At 40.9% G+C, this 16,675-nt stretch overlaps 1 protein-coding gene across 1 annotated transcript in view; it reads right to left on the reverse strand.

Moving 5' to 3' along the window:
• Positions 1 to 156: 156 nt before the first annotated feature.
• The window catches only part of Setd3 (SET domain containing 3), a 28,529-nt gene continuing 12,010 nt past the window's right edge, over positions 157 to 16,675 (reverse strand). The window contains exons 5-9 of the mRNA XM_090104068.1: positions 3,361 to 3,469; positions 2,482 to 2,609; positions 1,352 to 1,551; positions 659 to 845; positions 157 to 336 (exon numbers count right to left, since the gene is read on the reverse strand). Coding sequence (XP_089960194.1) covers positions 228 to 336; positions 659 to 845; positions 1,352 to 1,551; positions 2,482 to 2,609; positions 3,361 to 3,469 — 733 coding nt within the window. The 3' untranslated portion in view covers positions 157 to 227. The remainder of the gene's footprint in view (positions 337 to 658; positions 846 to 1,351; positions 1,552 to 2,481; positions 2,610 to 3,360; positions 3,470 to 16,675) is intronic.

Genomic DNA, 16,675 nt, shown 5'->3' on the forward strand with positions numbered 1-16,675 from the left:
AAAGGTTTAGGTTTCTGTCAAATGAAACACAACTTATTAAAACAACATGTATATTAAAATTCATAAAGCAGTCACACAAAAAAGTAACAAAATGCCAGCATTACACATAAAAAGTAACAAAAAAAAATTGTAAAAGAATACTGCTATGATTTGTTAAAAAATATTAAATTCGATATAATAAAAATTATTACATGATTAATTCTTATATAAATAATCGATTTACTAATTTAACTATTTTCTTTCTTCGGTGGGAGTGTTTCTAAAACAGAATTCAAGTACTTGATGGCACACTCTAACATTTGTACTTCACAGTCCTTGAGGAGTTTTATATTCTTCCTGAAATTAAAAATAAATTGAGTAAACACTTAGAAAATAGTAAAAGCCATACATGATATTTTGTACACCGAAATATTTAAATTGGGGATACTTAATATATTGATTTTAAAAAGAGCATAATATTATTTTGTATAAATTGCCTCGTCCATTTTCTTATCGCAAACTAATTGATATTTCAGAATCATATTAAATTAAAAAATACAATTTTATCTGGTAAACATATAAAAAAAATCGACCATATGCGGAATCCTCTACTAATTAGTCAGTCAGTCAGTCAGTAATCCAGTCACATTAAATGACTTTTCAATCCATTTTCTTTTACCTATTCAAATTATTAGCTTCTTCCTTGTTTTCCAATTTCTTATAAGCGGCCATTAACAGTTCACATCGAGTGAGCAGATATTTGTAAGAACGACCATCGATATCAACACCAACTTCTTCTGCACTAACCACTTCAGACGATACCAAGTCACCGGGTAGACCGTTTTGCATCCATTTCTCTAGTTCCTCTGAAAATGAAAAAAAAAATGTATGCGTATACTGGAGTACACACGTAAGAAGTGAAACTTCTTTATGACCTTAAAAATGTCACGAGTATGGCGTAACGCAAAAATGTCACGCGTACGGCGTAACGCAAAAATGTCACGCGTACGGCGTAACGCAAAAATGTTACACTAAATTTTTGTCCAACCCCGATAAAGAAGTTTCAGTTAAAAAAAATCCTTATTTAATTGGTTTATCTGAGTAAAACATAAAAAAAAATACTTATAGTAAATTAATGGAAATGGATTGAGCTTTCTCAAGATGAGTGTTTTTTTAACAGATTTTTATGAAAATGTTATGGAAAATGATTAATGTAAGGAATGAATTGAAGATATTAGACACTTTAAATTGAATAAATGAGAGTGGGATACTTAATAAGTTATAAATAATATTTTTTTAAATAATTATAGTGCTATTATGAAACAAAAAGGGGATATTTTTTGCTTTTTTTGTATACAACAATGAACCATACCTTTATTCATATTAAATATCCGTATAAACGACAGCAATTCGGGGCTGATTGGGTTTTCTTTCTTATACAACTTGTAATGCGTCAGATTAGCGAGTCCCAGTTTCTTCAGTAGCGTCATTTTAGCCTCTCGTAAGGGGTCGCTGTTGCTCACTCCCAGAGCCAGGGAAAGAGAGTCGTATTCGTTGTTTGGGTATACGAAACTATAAAAAAATATATTTATAGTTAGATTATATTTAATTGGAGTAATTTATTATTAATCATTTCAGTAATCAATATGAAATGAGATTTTTTTAAAGAAACTGACAAATTTAAACGTTCTTATTCACAATTATAAAAACAGACATTGGACAAAGAGTTTGTTTTATTGATAATTGATAAATATTTTGGGCGTGTCCTAATTTTTATTATCAATAGACATACCTTACATTTAGTTTTTGATTACCAAAGACTTATTGTAATATTTTTATACGTATTCATGGCTGCTATATATTTATATAAGTCATTATAAATTTTTCTAGCTATAAAATATATAACTTTTACAACGACAGTATAAATACTAAACTAGACAGTTTTTCTACATTACAACCGACTATATTTCACACACAAGTTTCCGCATTATTTAAATTAAATAACCATAAACCCAAATTACCCCATTCCTACATTATTTCATCGACAAATTATAATAGATCATATGCATAAGCAATAGATCGTGATATAATTGTGCGTAATAACTTACACAACGTCTTATGTCATAGTATTGTTTAAAATTGTTTTCAATTTGTTCTCAGCGTTATTGCTTCTCGTTTAATCTTAATAGCTATTGTTTGGTGTTTTCGTTGTTTATTGGGTGTCCGAAGATTTCGTTTTAGTTCCCAAAACCACCGGGAGGTTGTTAATTGATAGCGTCACTTTTTGCAACAAGTTCATGACGTTCATTTTTATTTTAATGTAATATATTCATGACTAGGATTACCTGTTTTATAGTTTACACTTATTGGTATATCTTCACTTTATAATAGACAAAGAAATTTTTATTTAGTTAAATCAACGAGAGGTTATATTTTATTCCACTATAAAATTATGAATTACATTTCACAAGAAACTTATATGACAATTTACAATAATCATACCCATTATGCAGAAACAGATCAGCATTAGATCTCAGGCCGTAGAAAATGAAGATTTGATCTCCCGCTTTGAAATCGCGCAGCGCGTAGCACTCGCCTCGATTCAGATCTTTGTTGAAATCAGTTGTTATCTGAAAAATTTAAAAGTCTAAATCATAGATTTTTGCATGAATGATATGACTGTAGCTACAAATGCTAGTCTACATAATCTGGCCTGTAATACAAATAGTAGAAATAACATTTTAAGCAAAAACGTAACGTTGAAGCTATCTATTTAGATTTTTAAACTATTGCATAGCTTCTATCGCGGGCCTTGAGCGCGGGGACCGAATCGAGAAATTCCGTAACGAAAAAACCTCACGCTCCCCACTCCAACGGGCTCGGAGGTGTGGCTTGAAGGCATGCTATGCAATAGCTTTACCGCGGCAGTCCCCGAGTGCCACACGTCTTTTTTTATTTAATTATGTCGACTCAGAATTGGAATGTTGTAAAGAGTAGTCAGGAAAACGACTATTATTTTACAATTTGTCGTTCTATATGAAGTAATATCACAATGTATATGTGATGAGTGCGATATGATATAATCAAATTGCAAATTACTATCCCCTACCATTTCATAAAGTGTGGCATAAAGCTAAGACAATAAATGATACAAAATTTGCCAAAACTGCATTCTATAAATCAAATGAGCAGGCGTGTCATCTGGTGTAAATATTTGTCACCACTGCCCCATACATGTAACACCGGTGGTATTATAAGTGCTTTGGCGACGTTTAAGTGTCACCTTTAACGCTCTCTTTTACGGGCGTCAGTTTAGAAATCGTTCGGGACCCCCTATGTTGTAGGGGGTAAAGCTTCTGTATAAGAAGCAATTTTCCTCACCTTTCCTTGCTCATGATTGCACATGTCCCACAGAGGTATGAACGCCGTGGTGCTTTGGTCAGCCAGCTGTATGTGATTCTGCCGCGTCATCACTGTTGACACCGCCCATCTGGAAACAGAGAGAAACTTTGTTAAATCAACTATTTTCTTGAAGAGACTGTTGAACTACGTTGAAAAGACATATAGGTAAAAGGTTCCTGAGTTTGAAATCTGGTGAACATTTGTTAAATTATATTATAGAGAGTTCTATTGATTTTGTTTCGCCCATCATATATTCACTATTATTAAATGGAATTGAATAGAAAAACTTGATAGTCATCAATATAAAACACCGGACGTGAAGAAAGGATGTGCCAGTACATATTGACAAAACATACGAAACTCTATCGTCAAATATTTACAAATATTATATGCCCGCATTTTATGCTGGCTGATGTCGTAATAAGCAAACATAAAACTATTTTTATCTGTTATATGAGATGTTGTTTAATTTTTCCTAAAGTGAAAAAGTGAAGTCCCGTGTCCCCAAGTGGGGAAAGGGGCAGATGCATTATGCATACATCTATTTCACTGATCGATTTTCTTTGGAACAAGTAGCTTTCTGTGTCCTGCCAGACCAAGACATTTTTTTTTTTTTTTTTTTTTTTTTTTTTTTTTTTTTTTTTTTTTCTTCATCTCCACCGGGAATCGAATCCAGGACCCCTCGGTTCTACGCTCACGCGTCAACCACTGTACCAAGGAGGCGGTCAATTTTTCTTAGATTAAAATTTGTTCGAGAATATTTATAAATACATAAAAATTTAGTGTCTGATAGTTATATAAGAAGAAAAAATTAGACTGTTATTAATGGGACATATACAAGTAGACAGTTTATACAAGAAATAATTGGAGATATATTATTTTTCTGTCCACTACACAGTAAAAGTATGGATATAAAACATAATCCATTCATTTTAAATGGAAATCCCAAGCCATTATTTCAACCGCAAGCTAATCTTTCACGATATTATAAAAAGAAGTTATGCAATTCAGTAGAAAACACCCACCAAATTATTGGGAGTGTGGTTTACGATTACGATTACTTTCAAAAGTCATGTTTCAATTACCCACTGTATAATGAAAATTATTGAATGCTTGCAAATACATTGACAGCAAATTTAAGATATTCCTTTGTTTGGAAGTACAGTTAGGTCTGTTTTATCAATGTTCCAAGATTACAGATCAAGATAATAGGGTACGTGGTCCAAAAGATACAAATTATAAATCCAGATTGCAATTTTGCCGGAATATCTGTGTTGTTCAAGTTCAACAACTCGGTATGTAAAAAGTATTATAGTAAATTTCTATTTGCTGCTGCTTTCTGCCGCTGTATGTGATAAGGTAGAGATTTTGTCCCCCCCATAGTTCCAAGCCTTGTCGTGGCGGGGGGGCTCAGTACCTGGGTTGCAAGCCAGCATCTTGGGGAAGCTAATATGGAATACACAAGTGCCGCTCCCGATTTGTTTTTTATAAAACTATACGGGATGCGGCTATTTGACGTTTGACTGAATGCCATTGGGCATCATTGAAGAAGGTCCTTGGAGACCAACGGCTGCAACACAGCGATGGATGGCGGTTGGTGAACCGCGGCGCGGCGGGCTCAGCGGGAGGATGTCTCTTGCTGGGCATTTGGGCTTTGACCCTCCGCCGGGCAAACTGTTACCTCTAACGTGTGACGTTGTCATGTCTAGCGGCACGTTAGAGACCAGGGGGCTTGCCTTAATCGGCTGGCCCAAGAGGAAGGTGACCTCAGAAAAAACCCCTCCAATTCGGCGTTGGGGCGCCCCACGGGGCCAAAGCGCGGCGTCGAATTCCTGCCTCCCGCTGGGTGGCAGGTGGCTTGGCGAGTGGATCAAGTCGGAGCGGCCAACCCCCGGATACCGCCCGCCCTCCGGGGCGTAATAGGGTTACCCGGGAGCAGGGGGCACCTCCCGGGTGGACCGTATACATCCCCCATGCTCGTGGGAACTTACCAAGTACAATATGAAACCCCAACTTGAAGTAGAAGGAGGTATGCCGAGCGAATCGGCGATTAAAAGGTGTAACGTTGTGTTGGAGCGTGTGACAGGCGCTACTCCAACACCTATCACAGCTACTGGTGGAACTGTCAACCGCTCTTATGCGATAACAGATGCGGCCGCAGAGTCGGACTCTCCCAACTCTATGGCAAGCATCAATTCACGAACTACTATGAGTCCCCTGGCTCGCCGGGAGGCTCTATGTACCCCGAATAAGGAGTCACGTTTTTGGCGATGTCGAAAACGTTCTCGGCTGGAGGATGGAAGCTCTAGTGACACTTCCATTCCGTCCTCGTCTGGAAGAAAACCTCGAACAGGTCTGCGCAAGGCGCACAGGGTAGATAAGGATAACCAAGAGGAAGTAGAACCCAGAGCACCAGGTTTAGGAAATCCAGAACCAAAACCTGTGCGTTCACCCACCGTTGAGTTGCATACGACCGGTGCAAACGCAAACACAGCGACTGAAGATTTACGGAAAAGGATCGAGGCTAACCTGGCGACCGTAGAACAGATCGCCAAAGCGTCCAATCGCCTAAAGACCACCTATGTAGCCGATCTGAGAAACGCTGCTAGGGCAATTAGAGAAGATGCCGATTCCCTTGCTGTTAGGACGTTAACTGACGAAACAAGTGCGCTTCGTGCAGAAAATGAGCGTTTGCGCATAAGGCTAGACTTTCTCCAAAGTGAGATGCGAGAAATGCGACTGCTCATGCAACGGGGCCCGGTTGCCTCTGCACAACCAGCGGAGTTGCCGCAGGACTTCGAAGCCAGAATGATCCGTCTACTGGGAGAGCTGATCGATGCACGGTTTAAGAACTTAGTGCCTCAACCAAGTCCACAATCGCAATCCCGCCCCTCTACCGCTTCGGATAGACGAGGAAGCCGGATCGCTGATATTCGACAGGAGAGTTGTTCTGAACCCTCAGAGGATACGAGACCAAGACTAAAGGGAGCTAAAACCATAATGACTCAGGATAGGACGAAGAACAAAGAAATTAAGGACAAAAAGAAGGGAGACAAGAAGAAGAAGAAGAAGGTAAAAGGATTAGGTAACGAAAAACAGATGGAAGAACCGGCCCCTGCTATCTCCCCCGCGGTGGTGGTCTCTACGCATCTTGACGTGGAATCTCCTGCTGTGCCTACAGCTGCTCCTGACGAGGGATGGTCAGTTGTGGCAAAGAAGGGCAGAGCGAGTGCAAACAAAGTGCAACAGGCCGGGCTTACCAAGCTCACGGCAGAATCGCGAAAAGCGTCTCAAGGGCCCCAGTCAGCACAACCCAAGCTAAGGGCTCCAAGGTCCGCGGCAGTCGTTCTGACAATCCCAACTGAGGCCCAGACCAGGGGTATAACGTACGCTACAGCTATCCAAGAGGCGAGATCCAAAATAGATCTGAAGGAATCCGGAATCGAATGTGTGAAATTTCGCCAAGCGGTCACGGGAGCCACTATCATACAGATTTCTGGACCGGGCAGTAACGAGAAGGCTGACCTGCTATCGGACAAACTGAAGATCCTCTTTAAGGACAAAAATATCAAAGTCTCTAGGCCCGTAAAAATGGCGGATCTACGCGTGTCGGGTCTAGATGCGTCTATAACAGCGAACGACCTGAAGGAAGCCATAGTCAAAAAAGGCGAATGCTCGGCTGAACAGATAAGGGTGAGTCAAATACAAAAGGACAAAACCGGATTGTACGCAGCCTGGGTAAACTGCCCTGTAACAGCGGCCAAAAAAGTCAGCGAGACACGGTTCCTCGTTGGATGGGTTGCGGCGAGGGTAAGAGTGCAAAAACCACGGGAGCTACGTTGCTTTCGCTGCCTCGAAGTTGGTCACGTTGCCAACCGTTGTGTTGCGGAATGTGACCGCAGCCAGTTGTGTTACCGCTGCGGGCAGCCAGACCATAAAGCCGCCATTTGCACCGCCAAGCCAAATTGCACAGTATGCGCGGCTGCTGGCAAGAAAGCAGACCATCGTTTAGGCGGCACCGGTTGCTCAGCGGACAAGGCGCCTAAAAAGAGGCCCATAAAACCTACTGCGGGCTCCCAGACAGAAGCAGCAAATAATATGGAGACTATAGAAACCGTTGTAGTATAGCATGGCCCTACGGTTCCTACAATCCAACCTCAACCACTGTGCCAGGGCTCAGGACTTATTGATCCAGAGCCTGGCACAGTGGTCAATACATCTTGCAATATTATCGGAACCCTACGCTGTACCCGGTGGGCGTGATAATTGGATCGGAGACCTCGATGAGGTGGCTGCCATAGTGATGACACAGGTGGATGGCTCACCTCCGGTTCGCGCGCATGTGAAGGGTCACGGTTGCGTGGCTGTTAGGCTCATCGACACGGTTGTTATCGGAACATACTTCTCACCGAATAAAACGCTTCCTGAGTTTGAAGCGTTTTTGGGAGAAGTGGGCTCCCTGATTCAGTGGGGCCGCCCTCATAAAATAATCGTTGCTGGAGACCTCAACGCTAAGTCTGTGGCTTGGGGTTCTTCAGCTTCGGATGCCCGTGGAGATGTCCTCGTAGAATGGCTCGCGGCTCAAAATCTGGTTCCACTTAACCAGGGCACCGAAAACACATGTGTGCGAATGCGGGGTGGCTCAGTGGTGGACGTGTCTTTCGCGAGTCCCTCTCTTGCCTGTCGTGTCCAAGGTTGGCGGGTCCTGTCGGAGGTTGAGACCTTATCTGATCACAAATACATCAGATTCGAGGTTCTCCCTACGACAGGTGTTACGAGAAACACAAACCATGCTCCTGTCGAGACCAATCCAAGATGGTCCCTTAAAAGTCTAGATAGAAACCTTCTAGAATTAGCATCTCTAATCAGGGCGTGGTGTCCAAAACCCGATGCTACAAATGTAGATTCAGAAGCGGAATGGTTTGCCGAGACAATGCGGCAAATATCGGATGCCGCAATGTCAAGACTAAAAAGATATCTACCACAGAACAAAGTTTACTGGTGGTCGACGGAACATGCGCAGCTCCGATCAGCCTGTGTAACCGCGAGACGCCGTTATACTAAGTATAGGCGAAGGAGGAGGCGTGCGGATTACTCAACTACTGAGGAGGCTGAACGATATACCATGTATCAGGATGCCAAAAAGGCTCTTAGAGATGCCATTGCGGTCGCGAAGGAAAGAGCCTGGGCTGAATTGCTGGACACGTTGAACCTAAATCCCTGGGGACGCCCTTACAGGCTGGTAATGAATAAGCTGCGTCCCTGGGCCCCACCGCTAACATCTACGTTGGAGCCAGCGCTGCTTCAAAAGGTGGTGACAACACTATTTCCTGGTCGTAGTCAAAATGCAATTGATCCTGCGAGCCGAGTCGGAAGCGTTAATCAAGAAGAGCTGACCTGCGATGAACCCATTCCGGACGTGTCCTTAGCTGAATTGAATGCGGCAGTAGACCGTCTGAAAAGGAAGACTACCGCCCCGGGCCCGGATGGAGTGCACGGGAGAGTATTGTCCCTTGCCCTGTCTCATGGATTGGATCAGCGCTTCTGTGATCTTTTAACAGAATGCCTTAAGATCGGTAGGTTTCCAGAGCGATGGAAGATGGGTCGCCTAGTTCTGTTAAAGAAGAGTGGCAAACCAGCGGATTCACCATCAGCATATAGGCCGATCGTCTTGCTTGACGAAGCTGGAAAGCTTTTCGAGCGCATTATCTCCAGCCGCATCCAGATCCACCTGACACGGATAGGACCAGATCTGCAGGAAGCGCAATTTGGTTTTAGGCAGGGACGCTCTACAGTGGATGCCATAGCTCGACTGCGCGACATCTGTGAAGAATCCGTCTCCCAAGGTGGGGTAGCAGTGGCAATATCCTTGGATATTTCCAATGCTTTTAACACCCTGCCTTGGGACAAAATTTTAGACGGCCTTGCCCGACACCAAATACCGCCGTATCTCTGCCGTATTATCTATTCTTATCTCTGTGGGCGTCAAATTACGTTTCAAAGGCAAGACGGCTGGGGTAATCACAGAGTTGCATGCGGTGTTCCACAGGGCTCTGTATTGGGGCCTCTTCTGTGGAACATCGGATACAACCACGTACTTCGAGGAGGGCTGCCGCAAGGAGTTTGCGTCATCTGCTACGCCGATGACACCCTAGTGGTGTCCACGGGCCGAGATTTCAGGGAGGCGCGACTCCGCGCCACAGCTGGAGTGGCACAGGTGGTCGGCCGAATCAAAAGCCTCGGCCTAAAAGTAGCCCTCGAAAAATCTGAGGCTATATGCTTCCATGGCCACCGGAGGGCCCCACCACCGGGGGAAGAGATTGTAGTGAGCGGAGTGCCCATCCGAATTGGGCCCAGACTGAAATATCTCGGTTTGGTGCTCGATCCGCGATGGACATTCCAAGCTCACTTTTCGGCACTGGCCAACAAGCTCGGCACCACGGCAGCGGCTCTCTGCCGCATAATGCCAAATATTGGAGGGCCGAGTTGGGGGTGTCGCCGACTTTTCGCTGGTGTTGTGCGATCACAAGCATTGTACGGGTGTCCGATATGGGCGGATAAACTGTTGACGCGCAATACAATCATACTGCGGCGGTCACAACGAGTGGTAGCAATAAGAGTTGCTAGGGCGTATCGCACCGTCTCCTATGATGCGGTTTGCGTCATCGCCGGAACAGCGCCCTGGCACCTTGAAGCCGCTGCCCTTTCACAGGTTTACTGGCGCAGAGCTGAGGCAAGAGGGAGAGACGAGAACCTGCCTCTCGAAACACTCCAAGAATGGAAACGGGAAGCTCGCGACGTGGTGTTTCGCCGATGGCGTCGAGAACTAGACTCGTCTTGCGTGGGGGCCTGGACTTTAAATGCAATCAGACCAGTACTAAGAGAATGGGTGGAAAGGCGATGGGGTTCGATCAGCTACCGACTAGTGCAGGTTCTGTCTGGGCACGGGTGCTTCGGCAGCTACCTGAACAGGATTGGTCGTGAGCCAGCTCCCGCCTGCCATCATTGTAGCAGCCTTCAAGATACGGCTTTGCACACCCTGGTGGAGTGCCCATCCTGGACAGACGAACGTAGGTCCCTCCAGAGCCTGCTAGGAGCAGACACCCAGCTGACACTGCAAGCTCTTGTAGAGGCAATGGTCACTGGCGACACTGACCATCCATGGAAGACCGTCGTCACCTTCTGTGCGACGGTAATGAAAAGAAAGGAGGACGCAGAGAGGGCCCGGGAAAACGACCCAGCGGCGGATCCTCTGCGTCGGCGCAGACCAGGTAGGCGCAGGCGTCTATATGACCAGCGCCAGCCATAACATGGTTACACACTTAAGGGAAAAACGCGGGGGGAGGTTTCCGTAGATACGCGCATACTACAGTTATGCTCGCGGCAAGGAAACCGGATCCCCTCGCGTCGTAAGGTGGGTAGGTCCGGAAATGGACGGCGATATTATTTAATATCGGCAGGCATTGTACACTCCCGGGCCTCGAAGGGCTGCGAAGAAGCAGCAGTCGCCACAGCTCGGCGGGGGTATAAGGCCTGGCTGTTAACCCCCGCCGCTCAGGACGAAAGACGGCCACCGTTGGGTTTTAGTGGGTATGGCTTCGTGCGAGTCCCACATACCCCCTTGGACAGCAAAACTGCCAAGGGGGATGCGTAAATGCATTTCCCAACGTTAAAAAAAAAAAAAAAAAAAAAAAAAAAAAAAAAAGGTAGAGATTTTGTGGAGGGGTTTGAAATTAGATTATAACCTTTTAATTTCAGGGCATGTAAAAAGAATCAAGAAAAAGTATGTTTTGTGCCTTAATGACATAGTACACACTTATTCTGATAATTATTAATTTTCTATAATTACATTAGACTTAAATCTAAATATAATGATTTGCTCATAATATTATACATTTCTTCTAAATTAAATTTACATATTACAACATGTCGACACACAAATTATTCTAGGTAACTATCGCACCAGACACGTATTTTAAAGTGCTATTTAATTACATAAAGGCCTACGTGAATCGTCAATGTTCAAATTAAATTGTAATGGTCGGTCCACACGGAGTCAAAGAAAGTTTCAGAACGATAATCAATTCTATTTCTATATACGATTATGGTACTTTAATAAACGCTCTGATAGTATTAATTACGAAAATAGCATGAAAACAAAATCAAAATGACTTGTACATTTTACGATGAATTAAGAGAAAATTCAAGTGAAGCAATCTCACATAGAATCGTAACTGCGAAGGTGAGAAAATCATTTTGATTACATAAACAACATAAGATTCATATTGAAATGTAGCACATACAATTAATTTATATATTTGATATCAATGTTATACATTTCTATAATTTTATTTAGTTAGTTTTATAAATAATTCGCAGAAGCACAAGTATTGGATACGAAGAAAATATATGAAATATTCTGACAAAAATACCTTAGCTCCATGTGAACGTACCATCATCATGTTACATAGATGTTCTACATCGATCGCGCATGTCATTTGCAATAACGAGCTTTTTTCCAACAATCTATTATGAGTTGGAAGAAAGTAAGAGTTCATGTGAAACGCTAACAATGACCCATACGTGGAGAATAAATGTTTTCTTTAGTACTCAGGGCTACGTAATGTTGTGACGTAACAAATTTTTATTGGAGGCGTTGTTTAATATAGTTTACTTACTTATTCAATATTATTAAACATAATTTTTATAAACACCTTATTGTACAAAATTTTCTGTAATATATAAATAGTTCATTAATAAATAAATAAATAGTTCAATATAATATTTTTACAGGAAAACAAAGCATTAAAAGGAAACCTAATTAAAATTACGAAAGTATTATACTATGCTCATTGTTTAAAACCATATTTAATTTCATCAACCCTTTATAAAAGGGAGACCAAGAGCTTATTAGAGCACACATTTCATAAAAAGCATCTGTAATCGTGATACTTGAAATGCCAGTGTGAAGAGAATTACGGTTATGTAACGATTTTACATAATTCCATTATGTTTACGACTAATTATGAGGTGATACGCAGTTTCACAGTTCATAATGCTGCAGGAGAAAATATAACCATTGTTGGATTTTGTATTCACTTAATCTTGGAATTTTAGAATGATCCAATCGGTATGAAATCGGCTTGAGAAAATAATAAGAATGCCTTTGAATTTATATTTTTGGTTTTATGGCATTCAAATGCTTTATAAATATAAATTTATAAAGAATAGAAAAAATTCGATCACGAGGCGGGACTCGAACCCGCATCCTTCGCGCCATTCCGGGGCGGATGCCTCACCAACTCAGCCACTCGTGACCCGCCCGAGTGATCGAATTTATTCTATTCTTTCAGTTTTATGTGTCTGAAGGGACACACCGCGCGCCATCTATTGAGATGATTAACAACCATTTCAACCAATATGAAGCACTTTTCAGTGAATACAATATTGTAACGATGGAACACGACCTTTTTTGTTGAATTTATATTTTTGGTTTTATGGCATTCAAATGCTTTATAAATATAAATTTATAAAGAATAGAAAAAATTCGATCACGAGGCGGGACTCGAACCCGCATCCTTCGCGCCATTCCGGGGCGGATGCCTCACCAACTCAGCCACTCGTGACCCGCCCGAGTGATCGAATTTATTCTATTCTTTCAGTTTTATGTGTCTGAAGGGACACACCGCGCGCCATCTATTGAGATGATTAACAACCATTTCAACCAATATGAAGCACTTTTCAGTGAATACAATATTGTAACGATGGAACACGACCTTTTTTGTTGAATTTATATTTTTGGTTTTATGGCATTCAAATGCTTTATAAATATAAATTTATAAAGAATAGAAAAAATTCGATCACGAGGCGGGACTCGAACCCGCATCCTTCGCGCCATTCCGGGGCGGACGCCTCTTTTTTCTATTCTTTATAAATTTATATTTATAAAGCATTTGAATGCCATAAAACCAAAAATATAAATTCAACAAAAAAGGTCGTGTTCCATCGTTACAATATTGTATTCACTGAAAAGTGCTTCATATTGGTTGAAATGGTTGTTAATCATCTCAATAGATGGCGCGCGGTGTGTCCCTTCAGACACATAAAACTGAAAGAATAGAATAAATTCGATCACTCGGGCGGGTCACGAGTGGCTGAGTTGGTGAGGCATCCGCCCCGGAATGGCGCGAAGGATGCGGGTTCGAGTCCCGCCTCGTGATCGAATTTTTTCTATTCTTTATAAATTTATATTTATAAAGCATTTGAATGCCATAAAACCAAAAATATAAATTCAACAAAAAAGGTCGTGTTCCATCGTTACAATATTGTATTCACTGAAAAGTGCTTCATATTGGTTGAAATGGTTGTTAATCATCTCAATAGATGGCGCGCGGTGTGTCCCTTCAGACACATAAAACTGAAAGAATAGAATAAATTCGATCACTCGGGCGGGTCACGAGTGGCTGAGTTGGTGAGGCATCCGCCCCGGAATGGCGCGAAGGATGCGGGTTCGAGTCCCGCCTCGTGATCGAATTTTTTCTATTCTTTATAAATTTATATTTATAAAGCATTTGAATGCCATAAAACCAAAAATATAAATTCAACAAAAAAGGTCGTGTTCCATCGTTACAATATTGTATTCACTGAAAAGTGCTTCATATTGGTTGAAATGGTTGTTAATCATCTCAATAGATGGCGCGCGGTGTGTCCCTTCAGACACATAAAACTGAAAGAATAGAATAAATTCGATCACTCGGGCGGGTCACGAGTGGCTGAGTTGGTGAGGCATCCGCCCCGGAATGGCGCGAAGGATGCGGGTTCGAGTCCCGCCTCGTGATCGAATTTTTTCTATTCTTTATAAATTTATATTTATAAAGCATTTGAATGCCATAAAACCAAAAATATAAATTCAACAAAAAAGGTCGTGTTCCATCGTTACAATATTGTATTCACTGAAAAGTGCTTCATATTGGTTGAAATGGTTGTTAATCATCTCAATAGATGGCGCGCGGTGTGTCCCTTCAGACACATAAAACTGAAAGAATAGAATAAATTCGATCACTCGGGCGGGTCACGAGTGGCTGAGTTGGTGAGGCATCCGCCCCGGAATGGCGCGAAGGATGCGGGTTCGAGTCCCGCCTCGTGATCGAATTTTTTCTATTCTTTATAAATTTATATTTATAAAGCATTTGAATGCCATAAAACCAAAAATATAAATTCAACAAAAAAGGTCGTGTTCCATCGTTACAATATTGTATTCACTGAAAAGTGCTTCATATTGGTTGAAATGGTTGTTAATCATCTCAATAGATGGCGCGCGGTGTGTCCCTTCAGACACATAAAACTGAAAGAATAGAATAAATTCGATCACTCGGGCGGGTCACGAGTGGCTGAGTTGGTGAGGCATCCGCCCCGGAATGGCGCGAAGGATGCGGGTTCGAGTCCCGCCTCGTGATCGAATTTTTTCTATTCTTTATAAATTTATAAGAATGCCTTTATCAATTTATTAATCTCGTAACTAGCTGTGCCCCGGGGTTTTATTCGCAGTGCTCCGCTCCTGTAGATCTTAGCGTGATGATATAGTTTCCGCGATAAATGGGCCATTTAACACCAAAATAACTTTTCTAATCAGACCAGTAGTTCCAGAGTTTAGTGCGTTCAAACAAACAAACTATTCAGCTTTATTATATATTTAGTATTAGTATAGATAGATATCTTTCTACTCAAGTTTTTGGAATGATATACACATGTGACAGTAGGCAGGAATTGCAATATCGGTTTTATTATTAGAAAGTTGAATCTATTAACCTGAATTATTTTTTTAAATTGATTTTTATTATATAATTGCATTTAAATGACCGAAAAACAACTTTTAAAATTAAGTAATATCTACATACCTACTACTTTTGGAAACTAAGAAATACCGACCTGGCTTGAATGTATTTTTAATATATTAGTTTAGTGAATAATATTTCACTACTTGATTAATTGATGTGAATTAAACATCGGTCTCCAGCACACATAAATAAATTAATATGAAGATTTTTTTAATAGTCTAAGAACTTCAATTTTAACCACTTTATCAATTACCAAACCATACATACATCTTGCTATGGTGTATAAACAGTTGTACACACTACACACAGTAACTCGAGTAAAAGTGTCACATCTGCAAAGCCATCTTGCGCAACGTGTATCTTGTAAAACATCGATAGAAAACAGAAATGCCATCGAGCAAGATGGCGTGAAAAATCGAAATTCACAGGTTGCTAATCACACGGAAGTGTAGGCAACACTTGTTGGTGCAAATCATATGACAATATTCGTGTGCGGTCGAACACCCAGTGTGACATTATCGTAATTTGAAAGCGTACTTTGTACGTAGTTCAATAATTTGGTGATAAACTTTTTTATAACCTACGCATTGATACCTGATGATTGAAAACGCATATTTATTATTTATGCATTACGAACATTGTTAATTGCACGCATGTCAGGAATATTCTAGTAGCTCTTAATAAAATGTCGCGATGCGTTGATGTATGAAATACAAGGAAAGAAATTAGTTCGATTACGATTAGATTTTATAAATTCAGGAAAGAGCCTAATTCGAAATTTGGAGATTTACTTATAACTTATGATATTTGGAAGAACGTTTTGTAAACGTAAACGTGCAAATTATTTAACGCACTTGGTTCAACCAACCTCTTAATTTTCCAATAAATTTTCAAGCAAAAAATTCACAACAAATAAAAAGTCTTCAATTATACATGCAAATAAACATTTCCATACATTAAATCACACATCCGATTATATGGTATATTGATTTTTGAACAGCCAACGTACATTCCTCATGGCAGGCGACGCGTCACATAAATTCCGTTTCACATAATACTAAGATCAGTGATCAGCATGGTAGATTCCTCTTACGTTATGGAAATCGTTTTAATTCTTTTAATAGACGTCTTATTAAGTCACTGCGAATTTCCAGTTATTGCTTTTCTAGACGATTCTTCGCATTTTATGACGGCTGGATCATGGATGGATGGAGTACCTATAACTCATCGAAACATTTTCGTTTTGCATTATGACGTTTGCTACCATTCTAGTGAATATTAGGAAATTAAAATTGTAATGAATTGTGATCAATAACGGAATTTAATTTTCAGTTGCTCAAATAGCTCAAATAGTGATGTAAATTAACATAACATCAATTTTCAGAATTGTTAATTTTTGTCGAATTATTTTTAAATACCTATATTTTGCGACAAACATTAAATTGTATCTTTTATTC

Source organism: Colias eurytheme, chromosome 7 (genome assembly GCF_061535395.1).
Source record: "Colias eurytheme isolate Ceu_HAF_F1 chromosome 7, ilColEury1 Martin Lab GWU primary, whole genome shotgun sequence".
Lineage (NCBI taxonomy): Eukaryota > Metazoa > Arthropoda > Insecta > Lepidoptera > Pieridae > Colias > Colias eurytheme.